The following is a 13,696-nucleotide window of genomic DNA, read 5'->3' as shown; positions in this document are numbered from 1 at the left end:
CAATGTGCATGATAATCAAGTTGGGCCATTTCCTGCACAAATCCAGGTTCTCTCACTCCCTCACCTCCCTGGAAATGGCCTAACCTGATGATCACTTTAGATAAGCTATTACCAGCAGGACAGTGGGGTGGGAGGAGGTATTGTTTCATATTCTCTGTGTATATATAAAGTCTGCTGCAGTTTCCACGGTATGCATCCGATGAAGTGAGCTGTAGCTCACGAAAGCTCATGCTCAAATAAATTGGTTAGTCTCTAAGGTGCCACAAGTACTCCTTTTCTTTTTGCGAATACAGACTAACACGGCTGTTACTCTTAATCCTACTAGGTAACCTCCAAATGCATAGCCACAGTATGTGTATTGTAGAGATTGAGGCATGGATGAGGGTTATCCGAACAAAGCCTCAACCAGTTAAGAAATAATGAGTAGATATGGCCTCTGATAAAGGGCATGTCTGTCTTTTGATGTGTCTATAAATTGGAGGTATCTGTCTGGATAAGTTACTGGTGTGTGTCTCAATAAGCTTACACCATGCCCAGTACTATTCTAGCTTTCTTCTGGAATGAAGAGCTCTAAGTTAAAAAATGATAGCAGTTATGTTCTTGCTCTATATGAGGAAGTATTAGGGTATTGATGAAAACACACTACTACCTCAAAAAGCGTTAATGAGCAAAGTCACAATTTTCAAGATTCTTGGGTCAAGTTAGTAAGATGGAAAAACAAGCCCCTTTAGACAAGAAGGCCACATTAACACATTTAAGAGGTCCAGAAACTGGAAGGGGATAGCACTATTACCTACCATATCAAAGCTCTGACCAGTCAAATGACTCCAAAATGTTAGAACGTCTCATACGTGCTGTTACATAGTTCAAAGGGGTAAAAACTGATGGCATCTCTTTCGGGTGTGTTCTAGAAACCCAATATGCATGCTAAATGAGGAACTGTTCATCACTACTAAAAGTCAATGGTAAAGACTAAGACAGGAAACATGCAGTGGAGGAGTTACTGCGCATCAGGAGCAGGAGGCACCCAAATTATAATGTTAAAAGCTTCACTACTACTAATGGCAATTATGCAGTGCCTTTGGAGAGATAAACCTTCACAGGTCTTATAAAAGCATGAAAATAAATAATAGAGCCTTTGCAGTATTCATTGTTTAGTTTAAGGTAAAGCACAAAAAATAATATTCAAAGTTTATATTGGCAGAGGTGAAGAGACTGCATTGTGGAGGTTGTCAAGGAGGAAGATAGAAGTTTTTGTAGCTGGTAAGGGACTCCCCACACTTTTGGCCAGTGGAAGGCAGATCAGGAACAGCGATAAGCACATCAGCTGGATTTTCTTGCTAACGCATTCAGCACCGAAATAACATGTCCATAATGCTTACTATTCCTTTGCTCACACATTTATTCTTAACAGTACTTTAGGTTGCTCTTGTGATCAAGACTCTAAAACTGAAGATATTCAGACTGTTACATTAGATTATTTGCAACAAAGCTTTCACTTTATATCTCCTCAATCCTTCAGATTGGGAAGGAGGAGAAGGTTTTTTGGGCATTTAGTCTTTCGGCTTCCAGACAAATTAACTGCCATCTCATCAAAGGTGACAGCCCTTGGCAGCAACATAAGCAAGAGAAGACTGACAGGCAATAGAATGTATATGAGCTGCTGACACATAGTGCACATTTGGGGGTGGACTGTTACTGTCTGTGCCACAAGAAGAGTGCCATTGAATGCATATACTCAAATGGGTTTATAGCTCAGCAGGATTATCCTTGAGTGGAGATATAAAAGACAATGGCAAACTATCCCCACAAAGGTACAGGGCTGTTAGCTATTCTTAAAAAGAGAAGCTGCCTCTCAAAAGTTGAGCTATTATTTCTGCACCCCTTCCTTGAATTTTATCTATTCTTCATTCATGCTCCCAAACCCTTTGTTTCTGCCTCTTTCTAGGCTTCTGCCAAGATATTTCCTACTACACTCCTCGCAAATGCATAACAGAGCTATCCTTAAGACAGGCACCCTCTGAGCCATTTGTTGCTGCTCTTTTAGATGGCTTGAGACGACGACCCTGGTGACCAACATGAACCACATCTTCTGCCCATAGGTGCAGTGTGCTGTCTCCACCTCATTCAGTCCAGTATCCATGGCAAACAGAAAACAAATTTAGCTCTTAACTGAAGTGCTTTTGGTAAACCAAGTCTGTCTACCTGTGCCCTACTTACTCCTATTTTGGAAAGCCTATGGTTCCTCTCCCCCTTGTGACACCTTCACACAGAATTGTGTGCACTTTGCTCCTTCTGAACAAGCAATTTGCATGCAGCAGTCTCCACCTGTCTAAACAGTTGAAATCCTCGTCACTCTTTCTTCCTCAGGGCCCAGCAGGAGCAACACTAATCTAAAGCAACACTACTGCTTGGGAGAAGGAAGAAAAGGGTAACCTCATCATCTTCACTTTCTCCTCAAGCACCGCTGCTCCAACATTAGTCTTATTAAAACACAGAAGGAGCGGAGAAATTTACCAGAACAGCCTTGCTCTTTGTTTTTTATCAATACAATCAGGCTCAGCTGTTTAGAGTTATCTACTTGCCTTGACAGTATAAACATGCAAAAAAATTCAAGGCACGTTAATTGCATCACTGCACACCTCCCAAATCCATTTCAATTCTTACACTGAGAGGTACTTTACCACAGCAGTTACAGGCTGGAGGGAACCTCAACAGGTCATCAAGTACAGCCACCTGTGCTGAGGCAGGACCAAGTAAACCTCCACTATACCTCACAGGTGTTTGTCCAACTTGTTTCTAAAAGCCTCCGATAGTGGGAATTCCACAAGCTCCTTTGGAAGACTATTCCAGAGTTTAGCTATTCTTACAGTTACAAAGTTTTTCCTAATATCCAATCTACAACTTTCTTGCTGCAGATTAAGCCTATTACTTCTTGTCCTACCTTCAGTGGACATGGAGAACAATTAATCACTGTCCTCTTTATAACAGTCCCTAAAATATTTGAAGGCTGTATCAGGATCCCCTCTCAGTCCTATTTTCTGAGGACAAAACATGCCCAGTTTTATTTAACCTTTTTTCATAGGTCAGTTTTTCTAAACCTTTTATCATTTTTTGTTGCTCTCCCTTCAATTTAATCTATATCTTTCTTAAAGTGTGGTGCCAGAACGGGACAGTACTCCAGCTGAAGCCTCACTAGTGCCAAGTAAAGCCAGACAAGTACCCCACCCCCCGGGCCTTATTTACAACATTCCTGTTAATACATCCCAGAATGATATCAGCCTTTCACACAACTGCATCACATTGACGACTCATTCAATTTGTGATCCACTGTAACTTCCAGATCTTTTTCCACAGTACTACTATTTCTACCCAATTATTCCCCACATTTTGTAATTGTGCTTCTAATTTTTTCTTAATTGTAGTACTTGGCACTTGTCTTTACTGAATTTCATTTTGTTATTTCAGACCAATTCTTTAATTTGTCAAGGTTGTTTTCCTCTGTTTTCCCTATCCTCTGAAGTGCAACCTACCCCCACTTGGTGTCATCTGCTAAATCATATATGCATACTCGCCACTCCATTATCCAAGTCAATAACTGAAATACCAACTAGCACTGTACCAGACCCAGGACTAGGTATAACCTCCCTGTTGGACAGCAAGCCATTGATAACTACTGTGGCTATGGTCTTTCAAGCAGTTACGCATCCATCTTCAAGTAATTTCATCTAGACCACATTTCCCCAGTTGCATGATTGTCCCATGGGACTGTCAAAAGCCTTACTAAAAAAATAAAGATACATCACATCTACTACTCACCCCCCATCCACCAGGTCAGTAATCTTGTCAAAAAATTAGGTTGATTTGGCACGATTGGTTCTTGATAAATCCATGCTGGCTATTTCTTATAACCCTATCCTCAAGGTGCATACAAATTGACTGTTGAATAATTTGTTCTAGTATCTTTCCAGGTATTGACATTACGCTGACTGGCCCAGGTCCTCTTTGTTCCCCTTTTAAAGACAGGTGTTACGTTTGCCCTTCTCCATTCTTTTGGGACCTCACCTGTCCTCCATGAGTTCTCAAAGATAACTGCTAAAGGTTCCACGATTGCTTCAGCTAGCTTCTTAAGTACCTGAGGATGAATTTCCTCAAGCCCTGCTAACCCGAATACATCTAATGCATCATATTTTCTTTAACTGGTTCTTTCCCTATTTGGACTTGAGTTCCATCCCCCATGTTAATATTAATTGCGTTGGGTATCTGGTTACTATTAACCTTTTTAGTGAAGACTGAAGCAAAACAGGCATTAACATCTCTGCCTTCTTGATGTCATCAGTTATTAGCTCTCTTTCCCCACTGCAGACACCTACACAAAGAAACTATGCTTTCCTTCATCTTTCTCTTGCTCCTAGCATATTTAAAGAACCTCTTATTGCCTTTTTATGTCTCTTGCTAGGTATAACTCATTTTATGCTTTAGCCTTTCTGATTTTGTCCCTACCTGCTTGTCAATAAAAAGGGAAGAACTCAAGATCTACGCTTACTATGTCAATGGGAGAGAATCTGATAAAAATTTCCTCATTTCCCTGCGACAATGGAGATTTCACACCCACTTCTAGAGCCAAAAATGAGTTCCATATTTTAAAAAGGCAGACTGATGGGATGAATTATGTCTTGTGCCCTAAGAACGGCCTGACTTTATAGTTTGTTATGCAACTTTATTACGAGCTCTCACTAATGAGTATGTGCATTTTCAAAACTAAACTACAGCTCTGTGCCTAAGTAATTCTGCATTTGAATTAAAAGCAAAGTTTGGGAGACATTTTAAAGGCTAGACTCAAGAGCACTAAATTTGAATTAACGTAAAAAAAGCTTCAGAAGTTGAACTGTTTTGTATATGGCATTTGGCAAAGGTGAATCGTGCCAAAGTTCTGATACAGGAATGTGTAGTACAAGAATACCTTGTTTAATGTAAAGAAACTGGTAACAGGGTAAGAAGTTACTGCAAACAAAGATATCTAGAGGGCAATAAAAGCTATACTGTTTCTTTAGCTTACATTTCATTTGCTTCTGTGACATTACCGTAGAGATTCTGGCACTGGATTCAGGTCAAACGTTTTACAGTTTGTTACTAAACGTTCTGGAGAAATGCAAACCCTCCCCCAAGCACAGCATTTGAATTCACCCACCACTTTGCCACTATTATTCACTGCAGACCTGAGACTACATCATAGGTTCTGAAGGAACAGAAAAACAGAATTGCTTTCATGTTTCCCACTGTCTTGTGCTTCTCACATAAACAGAAGCATGCAATGAGAGATCTTCAAAATAAGATTTAGTGATCAGAAATGCATATTAAAGAATTTCCATTTTCAAACAATTTAGATAGTAATGCAAATACACTGCCGTTTAAGAAGTTTAATCAGTAACTGTAGACAAGAGAGCAGAGATTTGAGACACTAGTCTGGTCACAAAAAAACCTGATTTTAGATTTGTCAGTTTTTGTTTTTTGGTTTTTTTGTTTTGTTTTTTTAACTAGAGCACTAATAAAAGGAAAATCTCTTAACTGAAGCTTTTCTAAGACTCAATCTACAGCCTTATCTCCAGAGGACAAGACAGATTTACTTCTCTTAAAGGTTTGGGCGTTCAGGGCAATAGCAGCAGTCCACTGAATGCTACCGGAGTAAGACCACCACCTTCTCAACATACCATACTTTGAGAGCTTTGCATCTCACACATGGCCTATTAGAGATTGACACATAGGATACATACTTTAAAGAGAAAAACCTCAAAAAAGCTACCTTCACACTGCAGAAAGGAGGGGGACAGAAGAGAAATTCCTGAAAACGGTTTCTCAGGAGAAAATATTTACAAGGCAAGAACTTCTCTAAAAAGGCATCTTTACTGTTACTGCTGAATTCTGCAAAGTGAACATCAATTAGCAGGCCTTCACATGGCCTCCCAGTTTGAGGTCAACCATGTCATAGCATAGTGAGACTCAGACAGTCCTCTTAATAACAGCATTGTCCATCAAATTGGTGTCAAATAAAACAGCTGGCTGGACTTTAAGGGATTTAATGTGCTCCAAAAAGAACCTTGAAAACCCTTTAATACCTAGCATATAGAGAAAAGATTTAGTGAGTGAGGCTGAGAATGAGGAAAGTATGTTGGCAGTTTCCACAGACTCCTTAAGTCTAAGGAAACATCAAATGACTGACTCCCTAGAACCATATCCAGTGGAAGCTTAGTATGAAGGTGGGTCATGAAGGTCTGAAACTCACTTGGTCCACAAGCCTCTCTCACTGCCACCAGGCTAGAGGCCCTCCATGTAAGACTTGAGCTCACATGAACAAAACAGTTGAACAGCTTTCAAGCAGCCTTGTCAGGGCCACAATATCTGACAACCTTCTCTTTTAGTGGGAGAAGGTTTAGGAGTGTCAAGCCCCACATGAACCTGACAACAAACTGCAGAGATGGGTCTACCTTTGACTAGTTACACCCTACAGCATCCCGACATAGCTATGGGGAGTTAAGTTCTTTGAGATTAACCTGAAGACTAACTAGTCAAGCAGTTTGTGTGGAGCAAGTAAAGGGGGTTCATGCACACCTGTTTACAGTATCCTGCAGTTCTTTTCCCCCTCTTCGAATTGTAGGCCTTTCTGGCAGTTCCCTCCCCTCTTACCACACCCCCCACCCCAAGGTGCCGGATCACATGAGCCACGTTTTGGAAACACTACACATATAGATCTGTTAAAAATAAAACTAGTGAGCTGGCTGGAAGGAGATGCAAGGTTCAGAGACAATCTGATACTAACCTGAGTAACTCAAGCCTGATGGGATTGGTTTTGGCTCTCTGCAGAGTTGACTGTGTTACACTGGCCCAGATAGGTACAGTTATTCAGTTCAAACCTTTCAGCTTTGCTATTAATTTAGCTACCAGAGGAACTAGTGGAAAGGCATAATGGTGCCTCCTTCTCCTAAGTGAAATGGCGAAAACTTCCCTTGCTATTACAGCCTTCTCTAGATTGCACCGGCAGAGGACAAGTTGCTTCCTGATCCATTTAATGGTGAAGACACTTGCACGTCTCACCTGGGGAAGATCCAGCTTGCTTCCCAATCCAGAGGGCATTTGTGAATTCAGTCTACAATAGTGTTCTTCTCTACAAAGTACACACTGACTACATATGTTTTGTAGAAAAGCCAACTCCAATGCCTAGAAGGAGTGCCAACACAGTATGCTTGACAGCATTGCTACCAGGTGCTATGATAACACAAGTCAATTCTCAGGGAGGATAGGTCAACCAACTGCTATTAACCAAAATGGACAGGGACGCAATCCTAGGCCCTGGGTGTTCCTAAGTCTCTGACTGCATGACAAAGGGTGGATCAGTCAGTAATTGCCCTGTTCTATTCATTCTTTCTGAAGCATCTGGCACCGGCCCTGTCGGAAGTCAGGATACTGGTCAAGGTGGACCATCAGTCTTACCTAGTTTGGCCATTCTTATGTTTTTAATTAAAATAAAGCCTATTCTGTGAGATTTTGTTTTTCCATCTTTTATGTTGCCAATTTTCATTGGCCATCTTAATCATGTGGTGGGAGTTTTTCCAAAATAAGTTATTGACAGAGTGCCAATTAGCAGAGGCAAGTCTTTAGAAATTTAGGACTTGCCTTCTGTTGGAGTAACTATTTTGTTAAGTTTTCAATTGCAGAGAAACCCTCAATGATTTACGCAGATCTGACTGGAAGGAAAGATTTATGAGAAAAAATATCAGATATGACATCTCTGGATCTCTGCAGAAGAGCTGGAACACAGTAAGTGAAGCACAGATACTGTAAGAGGGTAGCATTTATTATCACCGGGGTAGAATTCAATGGACAGTAAGGACCCTGCTACTGCTGTTTCTAAGGATTAAAAAAAGTCAGTCCTGTACTAAGACGCTAAGATGCTAGAATGAGAAACTTGCACGGATGTATCTTTGGAAAAAGACCCCACTTCCCTTGCAGTATTATGCTAGTGCATGGAAATCTGAAAGCGAATGACGAGAAATTAGTGTTTAAACTAAAATTTTCTATTATCCAAATAGAAGTGCAGAGAACAAACAGCATAATTAAAAGCACACTGGATGAATTTTGGGGACTTTTACACAGATATATTTATCAAGACGTACCAATGAAGTTACAATTCATGAGAGAGTAACATGATTAATGAGTACAATGTTCCTATCGGAAGACAAACACCAGGATATATTTTAAATCAGATTTTAGTATTGTTTTCTTGCATCGCGTGTTTGAAGTCAAACCAGAGATACTATATTGTTCCTTTTGCATATTACAAGTTGTAATATATGCAAAGCAGCTTTCTATCAAACACTGTTCCTCTGTTCAGTGCACTTTAAGGTTCCAGTGTTAAAATGAAAATCCTCATATGGATGATCATTCCATATGAAAAGCCTTTTTTGGGATTATGCAAAAAGGACAAATTTAATGTATAGGGAAGCACTTGGAAAGCAGCTTCAATTACCTAAAGATACTTACTGTTTTCTATGGTTGGATCATACGAATCAACAAACTGGCCTTCCACAAACTGAATAGTCAATGAAGATTTCCCTACAAAGGAAGCAAAAAAATATTTAAATCCAAATTTAAAATCCCACTGTACAGAAACATATTCCAATGAGTTAATTAAGCCATTTAGAGCGAGAGTCTGCTACCAGATACAAAGTGATATTACAATAATCAAAGTTTAATGTGTTTTATGAAATAAGCATACAAACCTGTGGTGGCTTAAACCCTGGCTACAATTGGCTACTGAACCTTGTTACTGAAATAGTTCAATAGCCAGTTCAATAGCTAGGTTCTCAATCAGTACCAAAAATGATGTAAGAACTAGCACAGACCGGTCTGACAAGCGGTTTTCAGCAAGGGTTCTGTTTCCTAGCATAGTCAGAGCACCCACTCCAGTTTGTAGTATAGGAAACCAATTTCTGTTCCAAGTGGTGTTGATTAACATTTACTAAGATGCAAGTACCCACAAGACAACGTGGCATTTTCATACTTAATTATAAGGACAAGAGTTATGCAAGAGAAAACAGGAACTTTACATTAAGAAAAAAGGGAAGAGAGCAAGATGCTAAATAATGGCAATAATAAAAAGAAAAGGAGTACTTGTGGCACCTTAGAGACTAACCAATGTATTTGAGCATAAGCTTTCGTGAGCTACAGCTCACTTCATCGTATGCATACTGTGGATGCATACTTTCCACAGTATGCATCCGATGAAGTGAGCTGTAGCTCACGAAAGCTTATGCTCAAATACATTGGTTAGTCTCTAAGGTGCCACAAGTACTCCTTTTCTTTTTGCGAATACAGACTAACATGGCTGTTACTCTGAAAAATGGCAATAATGAAAATCATTTCAGTATCAGGATTAAAGACTGTGTTCCACACAAAAGTTTAAGGGCAAAGTCAGTCACCTCACTTATGCAGGCATTCTATCACCTATACAGTATTGGGCATGGTGAAGAGTTACATTTACCAGTTTGGAACACTAGAGAATGGCTGTGCCAAATCAGTTGATTGCATTTTTATTAAAATGCATTCATCCAATCTGTAGTAGTTTAAAGAATAAAACCACTATACTATAGTTAAAACCCTCTTAATTGTTTCACTCTAAGAGGCATTTAACCCTCTGCCCGCATCAGAAAAAGTTATGACTACATTAGGATCCAGATTTGTCTTTCAAGTCATAACAGTGAGAAACTGAGAATTTCACATCCCTCATTAACCTCGATTAAGAACAACTGGTCTCCACACATTTCATGATTAATCCAGGGGCCTGTAATTTAAAAACAGTTATATGTCCAGCCCTTGTGGTTCTGCAAAATTATACTGTTAAACTGATGCAAGAATGTCTACCCAATTCTGAAAACAGTTTGAAATCATTGAGAAGTATGACCTGCCCTATTCATCTCAATAGTATGACAAAGACTAAGAAGAATACATTTAAGATCCTGCTAACATTTAGCTGGTTTTAAAAGTCATGGTTAAGCTGTAAAGCTCAGTAGCAAATAATTCAATTTGTGTCTACCCATCAACTTTTCTGTCATCACAACCATATTTGTGTGCTTCCACCTCGAGAAGACAAGCATTCAGAGCACAATGAGGGGCAGTGCACCCCAGTATGTCCTACTTCAAAGAGCTGGAAAGGAGAAACTGGCCAACCAATTTCACAAAGATAACTAGGGTCCAGGATGCAATGCAAAAAAGTCCACGTTATAGGAAGACAAATGAGCCAGACTAGGCCTCTGGCAGGGGTGAATCACTGTTGGCCGCTACAGTAAGCCATATGACATTGACAAGCAATATCCAGAGAGTTTCTGCACTACAGAAATTGGAGAACCATTTGACAATCGTCCCAAACACTCCTTGTTCCCTGTAAGACTTCCTCAAAAGTTGGAGGGCAGCATTCATAATTGGCAGCGAATGGCATGGAACAACTATGAGAGGGCCCAGTTCAGGTTCTGTGCTGCACCTACTTCCCTCAAGTGTTAGAGAAGTTCTAGTATCACACTAAAGAGCTGAGAGAAAACTGCACCAATTAGGGTTGTTGTTTTTTTTAATTTTTTTATTTTTTTATTTCAACTTAGCAGTATATATATTTATCAAGTGTACTTAAAAACAAAAGCTAAAAAGTCTTTTCACAGGCCAAGACAAAGTTCAAGGGTCTATTTCCCATTCAACAGCTAATCCTACCTAAAGCTATGAAGGAAATACTGATTCTTACACAGTTTAAGTATTAGAACAGTCATCAACTCTTATATGGGAGGGGCATCTTGATCTTAGGTCTTTGCAAATCAAAGCCTTGCAAATCCACCATTAGACAGGTGACTTCAAAAGCTGAATTTTGTCAGAGTAAATTAAAATGAAGTGATTCACATGGCAATAATTTAAGATGAAACTTGGGCAACTACTGAAGATTGGACTTGTTTTGTCCAGTTACATCTTAACTAGAGGCTAAGGGTACTTGTCTGCCCTCAGGAGGGATTCTGCTAACTGCTCATATTTACCAGGATTCTCAAGCTCTCAGTATTCTGAGCAATATTTTCCCCAGTATTCGTTTCCATGCACCACAACACACTTCTTTTCAGAGATTACCGGATGTTGCCTGATTTGATAAAGGCTGTTTCAGAAAGGCACAGCATATGTTCTCCCATCCCCAGGCACAAGTTTATCACCTCAACCCTACCAGAACCAGGTGTTCAAGCAGTGCAGCGTGCTAGAAGATGGGAAGCTTGGTCATCTGATTACAGACTCTAGATGATGTTTTGTTTCACCATCATGCAATCTGTGTGATTTAGACAGTACTTTTAAGCAGAGAGATTGCCATCATTTTACTATTGTGAAGCAAGCATTTGGAAGCACCGTTGAACTTACAGCACCATTTCCATTGCAGTGACTCCTCTACATGCAGGAATTTGCCAGATCCTATTTCATGATGTTTACCAACACACTGCAACATAATCCCACAAAGATTGCTAAATGTTAGATATTTTTGGACCTGGACAATAGCTTTTTTTTGCTCCTTTGTAACCTATGTTAGCGTATTGGAGAAAGACACTTCCAAACAGTGAATAGTCGACAAAATAAATCTTTAGGAAACTAATCTATTGGATAATACTGAGTAATCCCTTGGCACTGGGTACATTTCTACACAATGGTGAGAGCAAGATTCAAGAACTTTAATTGATAGACACTACAAAGATTAACAGGCTTATAAGGTTCATTTTTAAAAAAGAGTTTACAGGAAAAAAGTTGTTTGTGACCGAGACTAAAGAACAGTTTAAGACTATGCCATAATTATACTTTGCTGTCTAAACATCAGTTTATATGCATGTTTTCTCAAGTCTTCCTACAGACTAGAGGACAAAATCCAGAAGTGATCAGTCTGAATTCATTCTTCACCAGACTCACAGAAGTGGGCTACGAGGCTCTTGACCCAGTTTCCCCAGTATTAACGTGACTAGTTTCATAGAATATCAGGGTTGGAAGGGACCTCAGGAGGTCTTCTAGTCCAACCCCCTACTCAAAGTAGGACCAATCCCCAATTTTTGCCCCCGATCCCTAAATGGCTCCCTCAAGGATTGAACTCACAACCCTGAGTTTAGCAGGACAATGCTCAAACCACTGAGCGCTATCAAAATTGTTTCAGTAGAATGGAGTATTCTGAAAAGGGGTCTCAGGTCCCATTAACAACCAGAAGGAAAGATCTTAGCTAAGCTAAGAGGCAGGAACAGAGCACTTGTTGTCTTAATGCCATATTAAGCTATTAGATCTAGTGCTGTCAAGACCTAATTTCTCAAAGAGACTACATTTGAGCCAAAAGAAGAGATGCTACAAGAGGTGTGGCACTTCAGGGCCTTCCAGTTAAGAAATAGCCTGTATGCATCATAAGCTTGCTGTTTGTGAGGCAAAATAAGCCTGTATGCAGCTCAGCTGTAGCCATCTCCTCACTACTTCCAGGAAGTCACACCAGTTTACTCAAGCTATAAAAATAAGCCACTGTATCATCCAAGAAGTCATATGGGAACTTCTAAAGAAAAGAGTTCAGGCTAAATCAAGCATTATGTCCTACAACAACCAACTTAAGAATAAAAACAGATCTTCAGCTCACACATTTAACATGAAATATTATATACAGGAAGCAGTATTTTAAGTGACCACTCGAGGGAGTAGAAATAGCTCAACTGAGGTTGCATCCAAATGAAGATGTAGCAGAGTTATACTAAAATACACCTGGAATACTTCAGTGTTTTCAGATAGGATGCTCAAATGTAGTATTACGTAGATTAGACATACATATATGCAGTAGGCTTGGAAATCAGATGGACCTTCACTTGGCTCAGTATGGCACACCTTTGAATAGATCTCTTTGCTGTATAGCATAGCATACTGAAGTAGTATTCTTGAAGCCATTCAAAACTGCAAAGAGCTAGGAACTGCACAGACAAAGCCAACATACTTGGTTTTAGAGAAGAGTTGGTCAACTGCAGGAACAGGCAGTATGACATTGATCAGTTAAGGGCATTTGCAAAAATTCAGCTCTTATCTGGAATAACTACTTTTGAAAATGAGGATGGAAAGATCATCCAGCTTTTCTAATGCAACTGAAAATTTTGCCTACAACAGCACTGTCAGTATGACCCTCTTGGCCAAGAAATACTGAGCATATAAAATAACTAGGTGGATGCACATTTAAAAAGGAGAGTTAAGATTTCTAAGAATAGAAGACAATGCTAAAATTGAATGGTCACCTGTATTACAAAAATCTACTTGAATTATTTCCCTCTCTTCCCTCAGAAAGAGTACCAAAGAGAAAACAGATAGGAAGAACCAAAAAACTCAATAGTTGTGTTCCACACTACTCCTCCCAAAACCTTGCAAATGCAAAAAACTAAATGTGTGATGAGAACCCATTTGATAATTATTCTTGCTCAGTGCTCTAGAGAACATTACACAGGGATAATGGCCAAATGTAAGATTCGATAGAATTTCCCCTCTGGAATATTATGAGTGTATGTAAGTATGGAGCACTATATAGTTAATCAAAGCAGACTTTTGAAGATTTTTTTTTTTTTTTAAGTTAGGCTCCTAGATCATTAACTTTTGACACACTATTTCAGAAGTCTCAGTGCTT

The 13,696-nt window shown here is 39.6% G+C and overlaps 1 protein-coding gene across 2 annotated transcripts in view; it reads right to left on the bottom strand.

The window, feature by feature from the left end:
* The window catches only part of RHEB (Ras homolog, mTORC1 binding), a 61,682-nt gene that overhangs the window by 29,544 nt on the left and 18,442 nt on the right, over positions 1 to 13,696 (bottom strand). For both annotated transcript variants that reach the window (XM_077808403.1, XM_077808402.1), the window contains exon 2: positions 8,539 to 8,610. In XM_077808403.1, the coding sequence (XP_077664529.1) occupies positions 8,539 to 8,610 (72 nt within the window). The remainder of the gene's footprint in view (positions 1 to 8,538; positions 8,611 to 13,696) is intronic.

Source organism: Eretmochelys imbricata, chromosome 2 (genome assembly GCF_965152235.1).
Source record: "Eretmochelys imbricata isolate rEreImb1 chromosome 2, rEreImb1.hap1, whole genome shotgun sequence".
NCBI classification, from domain to species: Eukaryota; Metazoa; Chordata; order Testudines; family Cheloniidae; genus Eretmochelys; species Eretmochelys imbricata.
Note: the sequence above shows the minus strand (reverse complement) of the source record. Positions and strands in the feature narration are given on the sequence as shown.